We start from the raw sequence: 23,485 nt of genomic DNA, 5'->3' as shown, positions 1-23,485 counted from the left end.
GGTGTGAATTTTAACCGCATGTTCTACTCCTCGTTCAGACACAGCACATTTACATAATGTCCGGAGGAAATACTAGGGGGGGAGTAGTACAACAACCGGCTAAATTCGGACTTCCATATGACCGGTTATGTCGTTCAGATATACGGCCCCACCGTTTAACATCGGCAGAACCTCCGGTCTTACACGTATGTCTGAAAGCGCTTACAGTCGATCAGGGGTGCTGTGCTTCTTGTGCAGTGGGTGTGCTCACCAATTAGGGTTGGCACAAATTAAAGACACATTTGGAATATTAAACTGAATCAATTAATTGACAATTGAAAAACACATCAATATCTGTCAGATATCACAAAAATCAATATCAATTAGATATTTTCCCAAAATTGTGCAACCTTTCTCCTTTGTACAGTATATCTGAAACTACTGAACAAATGTGAAAACTAACTGACATTACACATGTGAAACTAGTCTTTTGATGATGAATACGGAAAAATGGAAAGACCAAGAAAAAGAAAACTTACAATGTAAACTGTGTTAAGTTATGAATATGTATGTCCAAAAACATATGTTAATTATGTAAACTATAAAACTTTCGATACCCCTGAACATGATGTGTAATGAATGTCAATAGGCCTAGTGTTTTTTATTTTGACTGCTGGTGTATGATCTGAAAGTATAGTTTGACTTTGAGCTTCTTTTGTGGAGGGTTTGTGAATGTAATAGGCCTATATGAACATTTATTTTTCTTTGTTGACATTTTTGAGAAAAGAGTGGAATGTTTCAATGAATGTGTTTCAATGTTTAAAACACACATTAGTGTTTAATCACACACTTAACACAGTTCCATGGATCAAGATTTCAAGCCACTGTGTGGGAAACCCCTGGATGTTTTGGTGTCTTGTGACACTCATGTGGTCTCCCCTTTACTGCGGGGCAACTGAACCTCAAGTGCTATGACATACCAGACAGTGGGTAGTGGGAGGCCAAGTGAATTTGCTTGAAGGCCCTGCATGGTGCAGTATCTTAACTACACAAACACCAATGGGTCTTAGTTGAAATACATTTAGCAGACACTTTTCATCCAAATTGACTAACATACTGTATGTCAATTCTATTACAAGGGACTACATTGTCCCCAGAAGGTGGATGTTGGAATCCAGGAATTGAACCCACAACTTTTCAGGCTACTGCTAGCCCAGCTCCTTAACCACTACACTACCACTGCCCCAAATAAACAGATTTTCAGTACATCAGTAATAACAGGTTACATACCACACACATAGGGATTCTTCTTTGATCAGAGCATATAAAACAGTTGTAAATGGTATCATTAAATATCACTACTGCTATGCTGCCACCTATTGGACTTCCTGGTTAGGTATACATGTTCCAATTCACATATTTCAATAGGCCTACCTAATATGAGTGCACAAGTGAATTGGCTTGTGCACTCAGAAGTATGCAAATTGGAACACAGCAATGGTTTACTCCAAATGAGTTTGCAGTGTAGCCCAAATGACTGACGCTTGTCAGGAGTCAGTCCAATCCAACTCAGAACAGAGCCACGTTCAGGAGCAGCTGGATGTAACCTTGGACAATACCTGGATATTCATGGATGTTACCTAAGTTATGCCTCTCATCTTATTCAGAGGTTATTTTCATTTCCATCTGACTCTGAAGTCATAATAGTGGCAGCTGTTGGGGGATCTGTAAACTCCTCATAGCTCAACAAATGTTTAGTCTACCCACAATCCCTTACTCTGTGTCAAAAACATTATCTGTTGGCAGCACTGAGGAAAAGAGAACGTGTCAATGATATTGAGGAGTGCCTATACTAGGTTATATTTGCCATGAAGGTGATTTTTAACTTATGGCCTCTGTGAGCATGTTATTTTCTTGAAAACACATGAGATCTGTGCTCTTTGATGTTCACTGCCATGAAAAGGTTCAGCTCATCTGCAAGAACATGGTGTCAAAAATACCAAGCTTTGGTTTGATACACAGGTAGCACACACAGTGATGCCTTACCTGTAATGAATCTTTATCAGGATAGCAACAAAAGACCTCTTAGTGAGAATATTGTAGTTTAAAAAATGTGCTTGGCTGCACATACGTAATGAAGACATGGGCCTAAAAAAACTGATAGAACAACTCTAAAACCACAGAACTCTGGCTCTGTGCTAAACCAGAGCCGTATATAGAAACAGTGTTTTAATGACTCCTAGGGGTAGTGAATAATAATGCAGTCAAACTAAATATTTGGCAACATGCCATAAATATTCATATTCAGAATATTAATTCCATTTAATGTGTGTACTTGTTTGGAAATAGAAAGTTGTCAGCTTTGTTAAAAGTGCTTTTGGCTTTACATTTTATTGGCTAATCAATAGCCCAATGATTCTAAAACTGGGAATGAGGTAGACATCCAGAATGTTATATTTGAAAATATGAAACATCAAATTATCAGAGATCATCAAAATGATTCATTATGTTATTTCAAAACTTCATTTGGAGGACAAAGAAGACATGCATACGGAGAGGATTTGAGAGGTGGAAGATTCAGCAACACATTGACTAATACTGATCAGGTAAATACTGATCAGGTAATCGGTCTCTTTGAATAATCATGTCTCAATCTCTATAGATTTTTACTTTCATTTATGAAATTGCTTGCCTACTTCTATATCCAATTAATTGTATAGATGCTGTATACATTAAATTATTATAGGTAAATCTCAACTTTAATGTCAAAAACCCATATTAGATACATAACAGAGAATATTGTTCTATAACAAACTGTACAAATTATGTCATGACTCATAAGTAAGTGCAATGGGAGGATGCACCTGCAGGAAGAGGTGAACAATTATAGACTAGTCCTGTCCAGTCCTATGTCAATACCCCTAACACACAGCCATTTAAAGAGACTACATTATATTCAAACTAGATGTACCACAAAGTGGTACAAAATATGACCGGTCAGTCCTGCACATTCTCTCCGCAAAAATAAATCACACTTTGCTTTTGTGCATATGCTTCCCTGTGTGTTTGTGTGTGTGTGTGTGTGTGGGGGGGGGGGGGGGGGGGGGGGTAATGGTGTGTGCGTGTGTGCATGTGTCTGCTTGCCTGCATGTGTGTGTGTGTGTGTGTGTGTTATGTGTGTATGTGTGTGTGCGTGGAATTCCGTTCATAGGGGGGCATACAATAAATTAATATATGTATTAATGTACATATAGTGACTGTACACCAACTGGCCTGTAGATGGCCAGACACAGTTTTCTGTGAATATCTCAAGAACCGTAGGGCCTAGGATGACCAATGTTTATGTATGTTGGCCTCCAGGGGCCATGTCAACCCATCCCATATCCACTTATTTGATAGCGCCCACCTAGTTAAAAATGAAAAAGCAAAAATGAGGCATAGTAATCACAGGTATCTTTGGCTGACAGGTTCAAAACTGCACGGAATTTGAAGTGTAGGATCATTATGACACCCTCTGAATACATGCCAAGTTTCGTGGAATTCCATTCATGGGGGACCACTATGTTTACATTTAGTGACTACACTACACACACACACACACACACAATTTATTTTTGCGGAGAGAATATGCAGGACTCAGCGGCAGTCATAGTTAAACTTGAGTTTGCCCTTTGCTCATCATTTAAATGAGGGCCCTTGGTCTTTGCTGTTCATCATGACTGACCCACCAGTCCCCAGAAAATAAGATTGAGAATGAAATTTTAAGAAAGGGTTATTGCATTCACAGAGCTGACAGTCTACAAAGCAGGAAATCCCAGAATCTGCATATCAATAAAGGTTTATTCTGTTGAGTTTGTACTGTCTTTGGGTGGCCGGTAGCCTGGTTCAGCTGTTCCAACTGTTGGCAAATCCTCAGCTACAGCATGGGCTTCCCCTGGTTTCATGGCATCTCATAAGCATCTAGTAAGGCCCAAATGGCACAGTCATTATCTTGATTGTGTTTATGATAATGTCCAATGAGTTGTGCACTCATCCAAAATAAACATTAAGCCAATCGATATAAATATAAATCAATATAAATATAAACATTGCATGGTTTGGGTGTAAAGGTGCAGTCAGCAATAAGCAATTTCAAGCCCATAACAATTTGTTTAGTGAAACACTACTTAGAGAGGTGATGAGGATTAATTAGAGGCTTCTAGAGTCTGATATCAGCATGATGCCCTGTGCCTGACACATTCCACAGGAACTTGCAGGGTGCTCAGACCGGTGACAGATAAGGTGCCAAATATCACAGCGGAGCCCACATTTAAAGGGACAGTCCAGACAGTTTTTGTGTGAAATTCTGCTAATTGCTCTTCACAGTCGTCTGTTTAGTGCATGTGCTAAGAATAAAAAAAACAAAGTGTATGTGTGTGTATATATATATATATATATATAGATATCTTAGATATATATACTGTATATATAAGAGCTTGGTTCCAAAACGCTATATCCTCCATTTTCATGAATAATTTTTTGAAATGTCGTTTTCCAGGTAATTCAAGTGGAACTGTAATTGGGTTATTGCTATTTGATTCATCTTTACTTAATGAAAACAACACAACTGCAAAATTACTGAGATTACCTGAGATACACAATTAAATAACATGAGTTATTAATGTTTTTAAAAACGGATATATAGCGCTTCGGAACCAAACTCTTCATATATAAATTCCATGTTGTCCATATAGTATGTACTCCAGTATATAGTACTCCAGTATGTCATACAGTCCTGGGCATGCCCGTGGTAAACAAAGATAGAAGCTTGAACTGAACCAACAATTCCAGCCGATTAACACATTGCTTTATAGGGGCACTGGAGGTAGGAGTGTAATTTGATTAGCTGTTGAGCTCACCCAGCCTCTAACTCTCCGTCTCAATCTTTGACAGGAATAAGACACACGTCGACACAGAGTATTCAGTACAATTTTTCCCATTTTATTTGACCCATTTAATATCCTTTTCACCATCTTCTTGGAAGACAACATTTCTTTCCATGTTTTCTTTTGTGTTTGGCCTAAAGGGGGGCGTTGGTCCAGAAGCCAAGCAGAAGCTCAGAGACATTAAGACATGTTCGATGGTGTAAGACTAAAGTTACCGAGACAGGGCAAGTCTTGCTAAGGCTAAAATGAACCAACGATCTTCATCTGGCAATCTCAATTCCTCCCATCTCCATACAGACATGATCTAATACACAGGCTTTTTAGATTACGAGTGCATTTTAGAATATCTAGCTTCAAAAAACATCTACATTTGCTCAAAGAGTTATTTGAACACAATAAAGAGACACAGAGCAAACATGAGTTTGGGAGATACACCAGACTCTTTACGTATTCACAAGCAAGGCCTCCGAGGTTCCCATGTGGAGAGGTCCAGGTAAGGCTAGGTTTCGAGGCCCTGTGACCCCAAGCGAAATTACAGGATTGACCTCATCTGGTTCAGCGTCCCAGAATGCAAAGTTTGTCAATAGCAGAGAAAGTAGAGAGCAGATGTTCAGTGCATAGTCATATTCACTGCATTCTGTTATATGATGAGATGATTAGTAACTATTATATCTGTGGAGTATGGAGCAGAATCCAACCAGTCAGGAAAGCATATTTCTTTCATAAATAATTTAGATGTGTGCTTTAAGAGACTTTCTGGACAGTTATTGACAGAGGAAATAGTCATAAACTTGGTCCAGTAGAGAGTTAAATATATCCAGGTGAAAAAAAATATGTTGTGGTGATTGGCACCAAGCTTTAACACTGAATACTATATGGTACCTGTACTTTGAACTCTGTCTCAGAGTTGCAGCTTTGGGAAAATACACATTGAACTTTTTTAGTCATTGATATAGGAGTACAGTAAGATATAACCATGCACTCCTCCAAAGAATTGTCTGCTCGGAACACTGTTGTGTTGTATGTACCCAATCTTGGTTTGTTAACTATTTGAGATTGAATCGAGATGATCTTGGCATACAGATTTGGTCGTTTAGTGGTTACCATTTACAAAAACATCTGGAATAACATGGGAATCTGAAGGCCATCAAAATAAACCATTAATCAAAGAAAGGTCTACAGTGATGATTATTTAATTAAGTATCCTTGTTTTTTCCTTGTTTTTAATTTGGTCCATTAGAGATCAAAAAGATACCTGGTGTTTGTTTTTTAGATTAATTTGATCTGAGGTGATCATGTGGCCACAACCCAAATTAAGTGACCTAATTACCCACACTTCTTGCCACTCAATTGATCCCAAAGAGATTAAGACGAATTAGTGACATATACACATCATACACAACAGCAGCAGAAGTACCAGACAGGAAATACAGCACAAAAGAGGAAGTGGAGAGAAAAAAAAACAAAAGCTTGAGTCTATAAAATATACTAACAACCATTCCAAAAGTGGTTCGGTGATTTAACCGACTCTGTTGCGTGCTGGGATAACAAACATGTGCTTTTTGATTGGTTGGTTGGTTTTTGGCATGTATCATGGCATTGAGATGAAGGGGGTGTGTTTGGTGTCTTGGGTGGGCGGCACCGCCAGCAGGGCAGAGGAGTTGAGGACGGGCCTCCTTTTTTCGTGGTGGGGTGGGAGGGTGGGGGTGCTACCGATACACTCACGCCATCTTCAGAAACTGTTCCACAGTGTCTGCCTCCACTGCCTCAGCAAACATCTCATAATTCTAGGGGGGAAAAGAAGACCCACAAATTATTCAAAACAAGCCCAAACCCACCAACTAGATAATAAAAACAAAAATCACAAACAGACAAAAACTGTCTGGAGTGGATATGGAATTGACCTACATTTGAACCACCATTGCTACAGTCTTCACATCCTCCTCGATTATGCAACAGTGCAGTACTTGTGTGATAAACAGTGTGTTTGTTTGTGTGTGTGTGTGTGTGTGTGTGTGTGTATGTGTGTGTGTGTTTTACCCCGCAGTACTGGTCCTCGTTGAATATTTGGGGAGGTACAGCGGTGGGGTTTCCCGATTTGGTCCTCATCTCGTCACGCACATCGCCACCCACGGAGATGTCAATCAACTCAAATTGGATGCTCTTGCTCTCAAGGATGCGCATTATCTCGGCCTGCTGGGACTTTACCTGCAGAGAGACCAGAATGGGGATCACAGGGCTGTCTAGAGACTGTGCCTCATCGCACCACAAGTAACGATGTGTGTGTGTGTGTGTGTGTCTCATGTACAGTAAGCCAGAATACTCACTGGGGAAATAACCTAAAACCACATGCAACAGTGCATCAGTATGCGTGTGTGTGTGTGTGTGTGCCATGCAGTATGTCAGAGTATGGGCTAGAGAAGGCAAGTCATACCACAAGCAACGCTATGTATAGATACTGTATGCATCGAGTATTGCATAATTGTTGAATCACGATATTATCGTCATCATCATGACCAATGTACTGTATATGACAGTATCAATGTTACTCTGTTATAGAGAGTTACTCTGTGGTCCCCAGCTCTAATACACAGTAGGCTACTGGACACTTTACCTTACCTCCAAGGTGTGTGTGTGTGAGTTTATGGTGGCTTTACATTGTTACTGAGCCATGGATGTGAGTTGTGTCACTCAGATCTAATTGCAAACTCATTCAAAGTTAGTACAATTTTAAGTTAACCATTTTTAAAATGCATGGATAAATCAGTAATACATGTAGGGGGCGCAGAGCACACGTGTGTATATTTCAAAATGTGTCAACAACCACCCTGACAACTAGGAAGTTAAAACGGTCAAAATCCTGTTCTGAAACATCCAATAACTTGTCCATAATACTGCTGTCTGAGAGCCAGGAGTAGGAAGTGCATTTTTAACAGACACTGCCCATTTTCTAAAAAGGGCTCAGCTGATGATTAATTGCTACATGCTATCTGACAGCACAGAGATCGAGGAAGTTAGAGGGCATATTTGCGTAAGGACCACGCCTGAGGCAAAAGCACTAGTCCCACAGTTTTCTGAATCAACATCAGCATTGTGTGCACAACTGAATATTATCACCATTAAACGGCATATGAACAATATAAAAACACAAATCTAACACTTTAAACCATTACAGATACAATGCGTAAAAACAAGCCTATACAGAAAATCTGATTATGTTAGTCGGTTTTTCAAAATGCAATCACATGATTATACCTAATCATGATGGCGTGTTTGTTATGTGTGCTATCTCATAACTCAGGATGATGGGCTAGTCTGCTCCGTAGAGAACAAAATCATTGTCTGGCTTACATTCCTGACTTTATTTGAAACAGATGTTACGCTGAGATGGGTTTTAGACCGCAACAATGTTGCAGCCGGTACAAACACAATGTAGCACTGTCAAAGCTACGAGACTGACTTATTTCGCTCGTAATAAGCCTGATTCAGCTTTAACTGACCGTTTTTATCACAACCTGGGCTTGAGTGCAGGTAGCTATGACACCGAGCATGTGCACTTAGCGGGCAACGGTATTAACATGGTAGCTTATTCAGATAACTGGGCATGATGCTCTGTCATGCATTGATAACGACGGGACAGGCGCAGAGGATTTTGCCTATGATAGCTAATTTCCCTGTATTGTTCTAGAAACGGGATGGAATAAAAACCCGAAATGCGGCACGCTATGACTTCCGTCCTGTTGGCTTAATAGGTTTGCATTTCCTTAGCGCTCAACTCAGCTGTTTAGCGAGAAGGGCTCTAATCGTCACAAATGAATGAATGGAAATTGCTACGGCACGACACAGCTCTGGCGACAAAATTGCTACTTACTGTATCGAGCTACTGAGATATGGCATTGGGTGTGTCGTTGCGCGTAATCCCCATTGGTTTTAAAACCATTTGGCTGTGACTTTGGGCTGTAAAGTGTTTCTACGTTAAATGTATTTTAAGGTATCAGATTAGTTTGGTCTTACCTCCCTTGAAGCCGTAACAGTGGTGTAATACAATTTGATGCCCATGATCACAACTCTTAATATCCCTTTGTGTGTCTCTCAGTGCCCAGCTCTCTTGCCGTACAGTCGTCTCTTCCCCCCCTCTACCGCTTACCCGCTATTCGTTGCGTATTTTAAAGGGACCGCTACCACTTCCCCATCCAAAGTTTGAACCGTAAAGCAGCTTGCCACCTCATGAAACGGTAAGTGAAGAAGTGTTGTGAACACTTGACTATAAGCATTTGTGGAAACGAACTTTAAAGTTTCGTTCAGTTCTTTTGGATTTCTCAGGGTATTATGTTTCATTTTTGAGACTCGGTCAACAAATTGGGAAGGAGGGAGTTAATGTCTAAAAGACCAACAAAAGAGACCTTTTTTTCTTCAGGGCCCCTGTTGACATTACGGAGTAAATTCTCTGGGTTCACAATGCGAAGTAGGCCTAGTTAAACTATCTTGACCTGATCTTTACAACCGTTTAGTGAGAACGACAATAACCTATACTCTTGAAGTCCTGCTGTAGGCCTACACTACACTTTGGCCTAATGTACACATAGGCAGTCAAACATACTCTACATTCAACCTTTTTAAGAACTACACAGCCACGAAGAAAAAAAAGATTTCTGTTTGTTGCAAGCTGGGCAGAGGGATGTGGAACACATCCAAGATCTGTCAGATTTCCCTGAATGCAAACTGTGGCAGTGGGGAAACTTCTGTGCTCATGTAAAGAGCTCATCAGACATTGCAAAAAGGAAATTAGAAAAGAAAAGACAAACAAAGTTAAATCTTGAACAAATATTTATTCAAGGTTCATATGTTATTCAAAACATCTCCACATGGGGTAGTTCAAATCTGCCCACAGGGATAGTTTTAGCAGTGGTGTGTTTGATTAGAGGAAGTTGCTGTGGTAGTTTCACAAGGAAGTACCAAAGTGATCTAAATGCTGAGGCAATTATCTGATTTTGAATGAGCTGAACCACTGCTTAGCAAACAGAGACTGCTCCAACACTTGGCCTGGTGGAACACTTAGGCCCACTTTGAGAACTGAACCGATGATGTAACATTTTGCAGGCAGATAGAAAGAGAGAAAGACAGCTCTTTGCCATATGGAAAGAACTGGTCATCCATTTCCACACACTTTTACTCAACCTGAGTGTCAGGAACTCATGTTTAATCTGGGGTCACCATGGCAATCATTGCTCAATAGCCAATGGGAGTGTATGCCTACCAAACCTACGTCACAAAGCAGAGCAAGAACAACGTGGTACAGACAGGGGGGGCTACATTGGAGGAGGATAGTGAAACATTGCAGAACCCCTGCTAGAAAGAGGGAGATATGATGCCCTGATACAACACTGTAATTTTCCCTTTTAATGCTGCTGGCCAAATGGAACCATCTGGAATGTTAAGGGCTTGAATTGTAAACATACAGAAACATCAACACTGCAGTCAAAGCAATGACAGGTCATCCCATAATAAAAACCCACAATAAGGTCTGACAGCGAGACCGTGCATAAACACTGGCATGTGGGATTATGACAAAATACAATGAATGCTTAATCATAGCAATACATGAATAAAGTAAAATGGCATAATGTCTCTCCAAGGCACTTACTACAATAAACAACACTCGACAACAATAACAATTATATGCCATCTCAGACTGAAGGTTAGACCTTCAAATTGCAAAATGATGATAACATACTACATTTATATAAAGTGCATTAACGGAAATACACACAAACTGCTAGATGCTCTAGGCAACAAATCACAAACAATGACATTCAATAAGACTTAACAGTGATAGTGATATTTACTCAGATTTGTTCTAAGGCCTAAGGCAGTCTATAAAAATAAATTATTTTTTAAAAATGATTTAGTGCCCTGATTAGGGATGGGCCACATTGTATTGTCATCCAGTATACACCGGTAGAATTCCTTCCCATGATAAGAATGTCATATCGCGATACTAATGATATAATTGATTATGTGCTGCAAAGTGAGCAGCTCACATGTACAATGGAAACCAGCATGAGTGAATGTAGAGATCAAACTGTAGACAAGGAAGAAAACTTCAATGCTGATGAAAGTTTTACTTTTTAGCATTTGCACAGCCCTCAATACAAGTCTTGTGGCTGAGAAAACAAAGGTGAATTGTACAGATATCTATATAGAATATAGACTTTATTTCTGCTGGACTGTTGGACTTAGTCATTTGCACTATCACCATGACCACTATCACCATTGCACTATCACCATGACACTAACTCACACAGAGCACCTTACCTTACCTTACTATGCACAGAGAATCACAGGCTCAGTCCCTGCCTCAGTCATTACAAGTGCCTCTTGATTGATTAATCACCACTATGTGGATACTGTTTTTTAGAATTAATTTAGATTAAGTGTTAGTTATTATAATTTGTATTTTAGTGTATTTAGTATATTCTTTATATTCTACTGTCCTTATTGCTTAACTGTGTTTTTATATTATATACTTTAATTACTTTTTTTGCTGTTAGTGAATGTGTGTGTGTTGTCTGTATGCTACTGAGACCTTTAATTTCCCCTGGGGATCAATAAAGTATCTATCTATCTATCTATCTATCTATCTATCTACATTTTTCATGTTGTTGTGTATACTGTTATCGCCAAGAATACCATGAAATATCGTTCCAAGTCTATATCGGCTATCCCTAACCCCTGATTTATATTCAATTTCACCATTTCCATATATTTGCCCAGGGCTGAGAATAATGTTTGGTCCATGTGTTTGACATGATGGACTTAAGACTTAGCCCCGTCATTCAAATTAGGGCCCATTATCTTTGTCAACTTCCTATAATGATATAATTTATTACATAATGTATCATAATGAATTAGCTAAGCAGTCCTTATCAACAATCTTTATATAAAAAGTAGACATAACAATGAAGAGCTATTAAGTCAACACTTAAGACATATGATAATTAATAGTGCATCTATAGTATAAGAATAAAGTGTCTGATCGTCTCTCAGTACCAAAAATAACGTCTCTCAAATACAATTCTGCTTTACAGTAGGCTACTACCAACTAGATCAGTAGGTAATGCATTGATAAAAAGGGCACAAAGCACTAAGGCACTATTACACTACTCCAGGTTACAGGCTTGTTTACAGAATGGTTAGTTGTGAACTGTAGGCTAAATAAAAGGTTCATGTTGACCCAGCACTTCAGAGAGGCACTACAGTATGGAATTTTTTATCTATTATTTGGATTTCTCTCGGGTGTTGAGTAGACGTTTCACTTTCCCAATCATGAAGACGGCTATCCAAGCACATGCAACCAGCGTCAGCACATAGAGCCCAACGAATAATGCTGCGTCATTGTCTCCATGGAGACGGGTGTAGAGGTTCCGGCGGCCCTGGTAGTCCAGATAAGAGGCCTGGATCTGACTCAGGGTGCAGAACACCAGAAACACATGGAAAACCTGATGGCCCTGTACCAGGAAGTCGCAGCGTCCTGGAAACAGTCGCTCAGGCAACGGGTGCGTAAAGAAGAAGGCACTCGAGATAAAGAAGGCCACCTGGCCACAATGAAAGGTCAGCGCAAGGTCATCACTCGCGCTTGCATTTGCATCTCCATGAGAAAACAGCCAGCGGAACATCCTATGGAACACCGGGCTCGTGTCCCAGCTGTATGCGATCGCCGACGGCACCACCTGGCCAACCTTGCGCACCCAGGGGGGCAAGCTGTGGTTCTGGTACTTTCCGTAGCAGCAGCCCAAACAGGAGAGGCAGCAGAGCAAGACCGCGGCGGGCATGAAAACGCCACGCACGCGCCTGTGCCAGTCTTCCTCCACCGCGTAGTAAAAGTGCACCACCGCGCTGCCATACTGGTACTGCGCCACGCCGACGTAGTCCAGGAAGAAGAACGAGAAGTGGCACAGCTCCGACTTGCCAGCCAGGAGGTGGGCGGTGGCGCTGCACAGCATGTAGGACAAGGACGACGCCAGCAGGATCAGGAGGGGCCAGGAGTGGCTGTCCCCCACAAACTCCACCGTCTCCGACAACTGAGCCACCCGCATGAGCACCAGCAGCACCCCGAGCAGGTGCGTCCACACGTTGATGGTCTCGTTGTGCCGCTGGAACAGAGAGAGGAAGTAGTAACGCCAGGCCTGGTGGAGAGGCCGGTAGCCTCCGTGGATGTGGCGCTCGCGGAAGAAGGGGGGCACCTCCGTGTCCCGCATCGTGCCCGGCATGGACGGCGCGGCTTCCGTCAGCATCTGAGGAACCTGCCGAAGCTGTTGCAGGTTGATGAACAGCCGACCAATCCTCTCCATGACAATGGTTGCCATGCCTGCCTCTGGGGACCTGTCTCTCTCTCACTCACTCACGTTCTGAGGTAGCTGGGAGGAATAATAATGGCAATTAATGGATTATCTGCCGGTCAAGGGAAAAATACATTTTAAACAATACTCATGATTTTAAACTTAAAAGGACTGCATAGAATGCTCCCTTTAACATTTGACTTGTATTTTGAATGAACTTGAACTTGCATGTAGAATGAAGTGCTGTAAAGAGGCCTGGATGCAGAATTATTTCTCAATACTGCTGCACAATAATAATGTCCTTACTTTGGTTATGTTTATGTTTGTGGTATTTGCCAGACACTTTTGTTGTTGTAACCTATAAACAAAGCTGATGCACGTATCCATCACAGATCTGTACAAAAAGTCTTTAGAAACAAAATAAGATAAAGTTTAAGGTTCATCTTAAAGCAACAATATGCTAGTCATGCTATTCCCCCAAGAAGAAGTTTCGTAATAAACCTATCCACCACCTTCTGAGGTTCTTGCTGCTGCTCTAACCCATCTCCTGCATTCTTACATTTCAAGTATCTGCCAAAAATCCTAACACGGGGGCTGCTAGTGCCTTGATTTGTTAAAGGGGAAGGCTTGTTTGCTCAAGCAAATCTCTGCAATGCTGCAGATTATTAAAATGTAACATTAAGCCACAATACGTTTTTTGTACAGGTGCTATATTATAGTTATATATATATTATAGTTATAGATATATTATATTATATTATATTATATTATATTATATTATAGTAAAATTCAGTAGTAGTTGACTTCCGTTACACCCACAATGAGGTTCTAAGAATCTCCAATCCCATCTACAATTATCTGTTTATAGGAAAAATGTTGTCACGCTTACATTTGAGCACATGGTGTAGCAGTGACTGGCCATAGCCTACAGTTGAGGCCCCTATAATTCCCTATAATGTGCATGGCTCACGCTTAGTTAACCTCGTATACTGCACTCCACCTGTTGATATGATCTATTCGCCTACTTAATGGATGTAAAATATAACTTCAGACTTCATTGACTAAAGGAGACTTCACGCGAGTTTTCAACGTGTGTTCAAAACCAGTTTTTCACTGTCGGCTGTTTCGGACAGTCTTGCTTCGATGGAAACTGTTATCTTTCATTTTTACATTAGGTCTACGAACGCCATCGGTTACTGTATTGACCGAAAAGCCATAATTAAAAATGGTTAGACTATTGTAAAGTTGTGTGCAGTTTGTACCGCTCTGAATCATACTGAAAGCCTAAAAAAGGAACCTGAACGCAAAACACTTATCCAACTGTATACACAAAAACGACACTGTCACACCAGGCTACTTTTATGGGGCAAGGAATATAACCTACCTGGGTGCCCAGTCCGTCTTGGTATACCGGCCTCATTCGACAGTTCCTGCTTTCTTTGCGGTCATCTGCGAGATTGCGTTAATATCTCGTTAGCTCCTCATTGACCAACTTGGTCACGCCTTTTCGCTGGCTGACGACAGTTTTGTTTTTTTAACAACCACAGTGATTCGATCTGAAATGAGGTAATCCGTGGTATTGTCATTAGTGGCACATGTTTATATGCGATGCAAATGATAAGTTAGTTAGATACACTTAGTTGAACATGTCGAATTGACAACAATTTTCTTCCAAACCTGGAACAGACCGGTGAAAAATGGGAGGGCTATATGGGCAACACGTTTCAGTGCGAAGTTGTGATGTCGACTGAGCAGACCGGCTGTACAGCATAAAGACACTCAAGCTGAAATATGTGCGCTTCTCTAAACATTGTGAAGACCGCACCCAGTGTCCGAAGGTGAAACGCCTTTAAAGTGAGAAGAATAACTTGAATTGCCTCCTTTTAGTCTCTGGTGTTTCCCCTCAAAAACTGTAAAGATGTAGGCAAGCGTTACACTTAAAATGTGACCATCATCTCGGACCAGCAACGTTGACGAACATGTTGTAGCCTGCTTCTACATACCTGCAGCAAGATTGTGTGTACAACACAGGCATATTGTAAAACTATTTGCAATACCCTGCATGGGTTGTCCTCCTGACCTTTCTGTTCCAAATGTACAGGTCATTGGCCTGCTAGACAAGGTATAACTTTAACTCATATTAGATGAGGGGGTATGTTGTGTTACAACACTTATAACTAGTCTTTGCTCCACTGGTGTGCATGGCCTGCCTTGGTCTTTGTTAATGTGATGGCATAGCATAAACCAGAGTTTAAAGCAACACCAAAGAACTTTTCCTCTGTCGCACGCACGCTATTTGTTTATCCAGCACTGGCTTTGCAAATAATGATGTCCACAGACAAGGTAGAATATGTTGCATGATTTTATGAAAGTATTATGTATTGCTACATCAGATGCAAGTCAAATTTGTAGTTTCTTATGTCTCATTCCATCGAACTACAGATCCGCCACCCGCTCTAGCAAACTTGCATAGTGCGGTTATAGCTGATAGAGGGCCGCGAAGCGAATGCAGAAGTACAGTTCACCCTATGAGTTGGTGACCCACTGAAATGATTTTGGAAACATTATTTTAAGGTACAAAAACTCTTTGGATGTTGTATTAAACCACCAAAAGGAGTAAAAATAGCTTTCCTCAGCAAAGGTGTGTGTGTGTGTGTCACAACCCAGGTGTGGTTTTCTATCAGTGCTTGCTGTCCTCAATACAGATGCCAAAGTAATGTGTCTTCCTGCATGATTTCGCTGGGACATGTTAATGTTGGTTTATTATTTATTTTGACCGCCGCTAGCGAAGCGGTCATATAGGGATTGTCAAAGTTTTTTTTTTTTCGTCATCTACTTTGGTGGGTATGTAGCCCCACTAGACTTTTACGGAAAAATTTCGTTTGGTCCCCGGGGGCCACTGTCCCTGGGGGGTTGGGCCCCCCGAAACCCAAAAAATGCAGTTTTTCCTAAATAACTACCTGAACCGTGGCACCGAGGATGAAAAAACTTTTATGGTGTGTTGGTCTCAAGGGCCCACATCAACCTAGCCCATAATCACTCATTTGTGATTTGCACCCCCCCCCCCCCCCCCCCCAGTAAAAAATGAAAATGCAATATCGTTCTGCTTTAATCACCCCTCTCTTCAGTTAAGATGTTCAGAACTGCACCAAATTGTATGTGTATGATTAAAGTTATGTGTACATTTAGTGACTGTACACTCATTGGCCTGTAGATGGTGGTGCACACATATACACACACACACACACAGGCACGCACATACCATCAGTATCGGCAATTAGAACGGCCGATACATAATTACAAATTCAGTAGGATTAAAGGAAAACCAAATATTCATCATAATAATTTGGCTGCAATTCCAGTATTGGCGTCACATAGTCGTTTGTCCACCAGATGGCACATCGTTGCAGTGAGACGTAATTTTGTTGGAAGTTAATCTAAAGTGGGTTGGAAAGACACTATGCTTCCTACAAGGACAAGACTGTAGTTTACCGCAGAGAATGTCTAATAAGGGTAGGATGATTTCTGCATGACATGTAATTCCCATTTCTTCTTGAAGCCGAAATAAATCTGAGAATGTTTATCGGACATGCTTGGTTTTTACTGCAGGTAGGTTACGTTAATCTTAAGTTATATCAATAGCCTAGAGTAGGTAAAATAATGTTACCGTTATTGGTTGAGTGATGGAGGCCAATTTGATTATTGATGTATTTGTAGAAAACCATAAATGTGGTTATAGGCTACCAAGCAAATTGATAACAGCACTAATTGCATCTTTCGACTGTCATCTCATTTGCTTATGACCATAACCTAGGCTACTAACAGGAGCTAAGTGAGTTAGCCACAACACGTTCGCTACGTGATGGTTTTCTAATGGAAAATATATAGGCTACCTGAAAGATAACCTGTCTGATGCATCCTAAACACCGGGCTGGGACATTTCTGCTCAAAGTCTCAAAAAGCATCTGAGTCAACGTTCATTCCCAAACACCCATATAGGCTACTTCAATCCTCTATTTTCAAAGGTGATTCAAGTAAGGAAGAGCATGGCTCAAAGTAAAGTAACTAGGACTGAAACTACATAAATTCGTCAAAATGAATGATTTGTGTCAACTCGCCGCAATGTAGATTTATTAACGCACCCGTGATGATCTACATCTCCATTTAAACCAAATGTTTTAGAGCGCACGTTGAGAGATGTATCCAGGGCAGGGCTGTACTTACACATATTTGTTGCACGTGTAACAAAAATCATTCTTTGCGATGGATGATTTAGTACCAACGTTACACCGGTCCGATACAGTTTTGCCTCTGGCTATACCGTGAGACTGAGACGCTTTTTGTTTGTTCGAAGTGCGTGTTTAGGGTGTGAGAGTGGTCGATGTGCTTTGATTCCAGCTTGGTAGTTGTAGTCTATGCGGTTAAAAAGCACGTGTGTGAGAAGTATCCAAACAATGATAACGCTTTCATTATGGCTGCTTTAGCCACTGAGCTACTGTACAATGGGTTGGGTTCCATTTAGAAGTGTCGCTTTCCGTGATTCACACAGCTGCATGAAATGTATTCCCAGTAAACAAAATAAAGTCCTGGCGACGTTCCCTAAAGGTCCCCTGGCGAACATCACCTCCTCGACATTGTGTAGAGTTCCCTTTACGTCCTGCGGACCTCTGTTCAGGAGGTCTAAAAGACGTCCACGAGACTTTGAGAGGACGTCCTGTAATGGTCACCACGACGTTATGCGCGCGACGTTTATATTTCCGCGATGGTAAAAAAAAAAAAAAAACATGAAGCGCGATTTGGTATGGTATTACATCCTGTAAATCTTAGCGTTGCTAGGAGAGAGGTACACGAAACATGAACACGCATTAAAGACTTGTTCTACAACTACGCAATCACGCAATAACCAAAATGCAGTCACGCAATAACCAAAGGATAACTTTCTCCGGACGTCAATAAGGTCACCGGAACGTCCGCTAGAGAACATGACATTCGGGACCAATCGGGGACGTCGTGAATGTCGGCATGAGGTCCGGGGGACGTCCACGGGTTACTACTGATATGCAAAACTATTAACTTTTCGCCAAGAGGTGGCACAGTTTATGTTGTGTAATAGGCCTAGTATAGGGCCTACCTTATATAGCGTATAGTAACAGTCACGGTTTTGTCATAACTCCCTCTATGCATTTTTGCATTTAGAATAGCTCTGAAACCGGGGGCGAACACGTCGCAGGGGGTGCGCCAGTGAGTGGATATCTCAATCGCAAAATTAAACAATATTTCTATCGGGCGCCTACCATGGACTAGGCTGGGTGAACTCAGATCTGCCGGCGATTCCTTTTCGATTTCTTAAAAGATTGAGCTTGGTCTGGCGAAAGTTAGACTAACCATGGACCTCATAGTTGCAAAATGCAAGGGAACATGAATCAGCATATTATTTGCACAAACAATAACGGACAGTAGCTCTTCAACTTGGCCCGTTAAATGTGTGAACAGTCTAGCAACGTATTTCATGAAGGCCCTTATGGACATGTCAGTTATTTGCACCACTGGGTAAAACGGCATTTTGTTTTAGACTACTGGTATTTAATTTGTGCATTGACAATAAAGCTAAATATATCATATGAACTAGATGACTAAACTTATGCATATGTAGAAGAAGAAGCATTCACAAAAATCCATGACATGACCTCTCTTCTTGATAGCTGTTGAAAACTGCATGGAACTGACAGGGATTGTTTTGTTTAATAATAAATAAATAAATACATTATGCTGCTACCTTCTGCTTTTCCCAAATACAATGTAGCCTACCTAGGTGAACTTTTCATCAGTCCAGTTGCAATGGATGGACTGTGATGAACTGCCCTACTTGTGATTGTTTTTTGAGATTTTAAAGGTTTTATAACAATGCTACACATTTTTTGGCAAGTGCTACAAATCTATTCACCTTTGCAGCGCCAGTAGGCTACTTTGTCTGCGGCCCGCAAACACACATTCCAAACAAGCATACACAAAAGTTTCAAGAGTGGGGGATGGAATAGAAAATGGAGACAAATTCATTAATATGATTTATTTTCGCGGAATGGATGTACAGGACTGAGCGGCGGTCATATTTTGTACCACTGTGCGGTACATCTAGTTAATTTTAGTGGACTACTATTTTTATAAGTTATTTTATTGAACTCTTTTGGACAGATAAAAGACATGCACTTTGAAATTCCGTTGTACATGAATAATGACAGTAAAGATATTCAAGAGGCAGCACGGTATCACATGTGGGTCTCAGTGGCCATGGGGCCCCAGGCTCGATCCCGACCTGCGGTTATGTCCTGACCCCATCCTATCTCTCTATCCATATAAAGGCAAAAGCAAACAAAAATGTATTTTAAAAAAAAAAATCTTAAATATGATTTATTGCACCTCTATTGGGTAGAGGGTTTGAGTTGTGGTAGATCAGGTGGGAGATACCATACCTATCTCGTTCTTTGTGTGTGTGTGTGTGTGTGTGTGTGCCTTTATGCCTTTAATTGTACAGTGTTACAGGAAGTGAGTGAGACCTGGCGGGACCATGAACAGTGAGACAGGGCGAGACAGTGAGACGGGTCGGACCCCAACCACGGGCCCGCGGACTCAAATGTGGCACGGGCGCTGCAGCCAGTTGCGCAACAGCGCCCCTAGATGCCACACTTATCTCTTGGCTGTACTTTGAATACCAGAGGGGACACGGGGACACTGAACTAGATGTACAGCAGAGCGGTACAAAATATGACTGCCACCCAGTCCTGCACATTCTCTCCGCAAAAATAAATCACGCTTGTCAATTTGTCTCCATCTCCTACTCCATCCCCTACTTTTGTGTATGTAAATGAGTGTGTGCATAGTGTGTGTTTGCTTTTGTGAGTATGTGTGTGTGTGTGTGTGTGTGTGTGTGTGGGGGGGGGGGGGGGTAAATGTTGTGTGTGAGTGTGTTTATGTGTGTGTGTGTCCGTGTGCCTGCATGAACGGAATTCCATGAAACTTGGCATGCATTCAGAGGGTGTCATAATGATCCTGCAAATTTTGTGTAGTTTTGAACATGTCAGCCAAAGATACCTGCGATTACCTCGTTTTTGCTTTTTCATTTTTGGTGGTACTATACCTCAAATGAGTGGATATGGGATGGGTTGACATGGCCCCTTGGGACCAATATACGAAAAAAAAGTTGGTCATCCTAGGCTCTACGGTTCTCGAGATATTCACAGAAAACCGTGTCCGGCCTACCCTCCTTTTGAGGGGCCCGGTGCGGTGGGTGAACAAGAGATCAAAACTAAAAACAATGGTTCCGTGTTAGATGCCCATCTAGTTTTGTGCAGCCCAGTATTTCAGTGTTCCGGGAATTGTTGTAGAAATTCACTGGAAAAAAAAAATCCTGAAGAAAAAAAACTGACTAAGCCTATATGACCGCCGCTTCGCTAGCACTGTGGTCATAATAAGTAAATAACACGAGCTCACCGAATAAGATTTACCTGAAAACAATAACATGGGTCAAGAGTAGAGATTTTTTAAAAAAATATTCTTTCTTTTTGTTACTCTTCAGTTGTGGAATCAGCTAATTAAAAAAAATAGGTTTATCACAGGACTTAGTGCTGTTGTCTCAATGAAGCAAGTTTACTTGATTATTTGAAAACAAAGTTGCTTTTGGCTCAGATGAAGAAATCAGAATCAGCTTTATTGGCCAGGTTTGAGTAAATAAGGAATTTGACTCCTGTTAATCTTTTCTCTCTAAGTACAACACTCACTTAACATATAAGAATAAAAAAAAAACATAAAAAGAGTAAAAAGAATAAAAACAGAACAGTAAGAATAGAATGAAGGGCAGTAGAATATGTCTATGAGAATATGAGAATAAATACAGTATGTACATTTTCAAATAAATAAATAGACACTATGGGTGGTATATAGGGTAATGCAATTGCCGGGGGGGCATGGTATTTACATTTCACACTCTCCTACTTTAACATTCTACAGAATGCATTCATTGTTACATGTTTTGTTGATGTTTATCACTCACTGCAGATGGCTAGGATAGTCAGTGGGTACAGGTGAAGGATATTACAGCCACAAGGGGGTGCTGTGTGTCTATAGATTTTTTTCCCTTAGGTCCTTTCTTTTGTAGCCTGTAAATCATAATAAAATAATAATAACAAAAGCTATGAATAAAAATAAACATTGTTTTATTGCTTTAATAAAGCAATAAACTTTTACCTTGTGCAATTTGTTTGTAAAAAACAGAAAATGGTTTTATTGGTGTTGTTATTATTGTCCAAAGGACTATTGCTTATGACACTACTACTACCGCCTTACCACCACCAATAAAAAATAATAAACATGAATAAAAATAATAAACCTTATGATTATTATTATTTTTAGTAGTAGTATAGTAGTTGTAGTAGTAGTAGTAGTAGTAGTAGTAATAGTGGTAGTGGTGTTGTATTGGATAAAAAAAAACAATAGTTCCCATTTCCTGAACATCTTCTTTAAGTGCACATCCTGACTTCTTAAGAACAGCAAGCCTCATGAGACTTAATCAGTTTTGTTCTTTGTGGTGGCCCCTGTCTTTGGTTACCTTGTGAGAGCACTGTTCTCACCACCAATCCAGCTCAACTATTGATATGTTCCTATTTTAATGGTAATGCATCATTGGCCGTCAGGGGGGTAAATTAACCTCCAGTGGGTTGAGATTCAGGAAATGACACACTATATAGGGCTGTGTAATCTGAGGTCATGGTATTATTTGACTTGCCATTTTCTGCGGTTGGTAACATCCAGGGGAATTCTCCAGGGAAACGGGTTGTGATGAGAGAGGAGGCCATCAAGGATACAGTCAGAGAAAGAGAGATAGGGTTGGATGGGAACCCTCAGAGCTGTAACTGCTTGCATCCTGTCTCCTCATTCCTCTGTAATGTTTCACAATGTCTACTGCTGTGGCTAGATAAACATGGCTGTGAAAGAAATATGAACATTTATCCATTTAGAGAATGTTTTCATTTGAAACAACCTATAGTACAACAAAGTTACTTTTTGTCAGCATAATGCTGTTTGAATCATCCCCATAACCTTGTGGCTTCCTATAGCAACTTGCTCTTCCAGATAAGCTCCAGAGCTAAGAGATATAATAGAAATCCTCATTAGGTGTGAAACAACAGACTGAGATATGTACGTGTTTTGTGAATGGTGTGAAACAGCTTTCAAGGTATAAAAAGAAGGTGGAGGTGTAGCCTATGAGATATGCAGAAAAGTATGGCGCTTCTGTCTGAACCTCAATTACAGTCTCTATTCTTCTTAATATTTTTTATCAGAGCTGTCTGTCCTCTCCTCCTTTACACCTGGAGGTCATACTATATTCAGCTTCAATACGTAGGCCTACATCAAATTTCAAGGTCGGCTCAACGTCATCCTTTGTAGAGTCTAACAAAAGAGGCAAATTTAGCAACATTGTTGCACTTCAAAGAGTCATTAAACCAGGGTGAGGAGAGAAAAAGGAGACATTTTCACATTTCCAGCCATTGGCTCCCTCTTGCCCTGAAAGAAACACACACACACACACGGCTGGGAGTAGCAGTATTTCTGCTGTGCATCCTCCAGTCTAATTGGGTTGGATGCTCTGGCCGGCTATTGAAGCAGCTGTGACACTGGTGGCAGCATTTCGCTGGGAGAATTCCCCCGGTGCCGTGGTGATGAGCTCGCGGTATCTATGTCACCTCGGCTTCGTTTATCAACGTCTGCCCGCTTCTGCTGAGTAGTTTGTTTCCGCTGTTTGCTCCATATATCACCTGTCATGTATAATGGGGGCCAGTGGAGAGGATGTACAGCTACTGTTCCTCTCTCCCACGGGTGCAACCACCGCTGCCTCCATTTCCTCCTCAGCAGGCCCAGATGAATCGCTATAGCAACCCCAGAATCCTCTGCTCATGGAACACAGCATAGAATACAACCATAAAATTAGAACATAATTCCGTGGCTTAAATAACATTAGTCTACATGTACACAAGCAGACACTGAAGTCTCATATAGAATTTCATGCATATGTGGACTAAGCCTACAACATTGTCAGAGAAAGTGAAACGTGAATCTTGGCTGAGAAGGGCTTGTGCGGAGTGTTTTTTTAATCTCATTTCTCTTCTTGTAGTCTTATCCTACCTTCTATTCTTGTTATTTTTCTTTATCTTTATGAAGTAGACTGACACATTCTGTGAATGTTGAATG

The 23,485-nt window shown here is 40.9% G+C and overlaps 3 protein-coding genes across 3 annotated transcripts in view; 1 reads left to right on the top strand and 2 right to left on the bottom strand.

The window, feature by feature from the left end:
• Window positions 1-4,938: 4,938 nt before the first annotated feature.
• Window positions 4,939-9,056, bottom strand: sh3bgrl3 (SH3 domain binding glutamate-rich protein like 3). The gene is made up of 3 exons (XM_042077813.1): window positions 8,919-9,056; window positions 6,945-7,112; window positions 4,939-6,691 (listed from the first exon to the last, which is right to left on the bottom strand). The coding sequence occupies exons 1-3, from the start codon at window positions 8,961-8,963 to the stop codon at window positions 6,626-6,628; spliced, it is 279 nt and encodes a 92-aa protein (XP_041933747.1). The 5' UTR covers window positions 8,964-9,056; the 3' UTR covers window positions 4,939-6,625.
• Window positions 9,023-23,485, top strand: part of tmem222b (transmembrane protein 222b) — a 27,775-nt gene continuing 13,312 nt past the window's right edge. The window contains exon 1 of the mRNA XM_042077812.1: window positions 9,023-9,139. Coding sequence (XP_041933746.1) covers window positions 9,132-9,139 — 8 coding nt within the window. The 5' untranslated portion in view covers window positions 9,023-9,131. The remainder of the gene's footprint in view (window positions 9,140-23,485) is intronic.
• Window positions 11,465-14,761, bottom strand: paqr7a (progestin and adipoQ receptor family member VII, a). The gene is made up of 2 exons (XM_042077810.1): window positions 14,628-14,761; window positions 11,465-13,321 (listed from the first exon to the last, which is right to left on the bottom strand). Exon 2 carries the CDS (start codon window positions 13,268-13,270, stop codon window positions 12,182-12,184), a length of 1,089 nt encoding a protein of 362 aa, XP_041933744.1. The 5' UTR covers window positions 13,271-13,321; window positions 14,628-14,761; the 3' UTR covers window positions 11,465-12,181.

The sequence above is a fragment of the Alosa sapidissima genome, chromosome 21, assembly GCF_018492685.1.
Source record: "Alosa sapidissima isolate fAloSap1 chromosome 21, fAloSap1.pri, whole genome shotgun sequence".
In the NCBI taxonomy this organism is placed as follows: domain Eukaryota; kingdom Metazoa; phylum Chordata; class Actinopteri; order Clupeiformes; family Clupeidae; genus Alosa; species Alosa sapidissima.
Note: the sequence above shows the minus strand (reverse complement) of the source record. Positions and strands in the feature narration are given on the sequence as shown.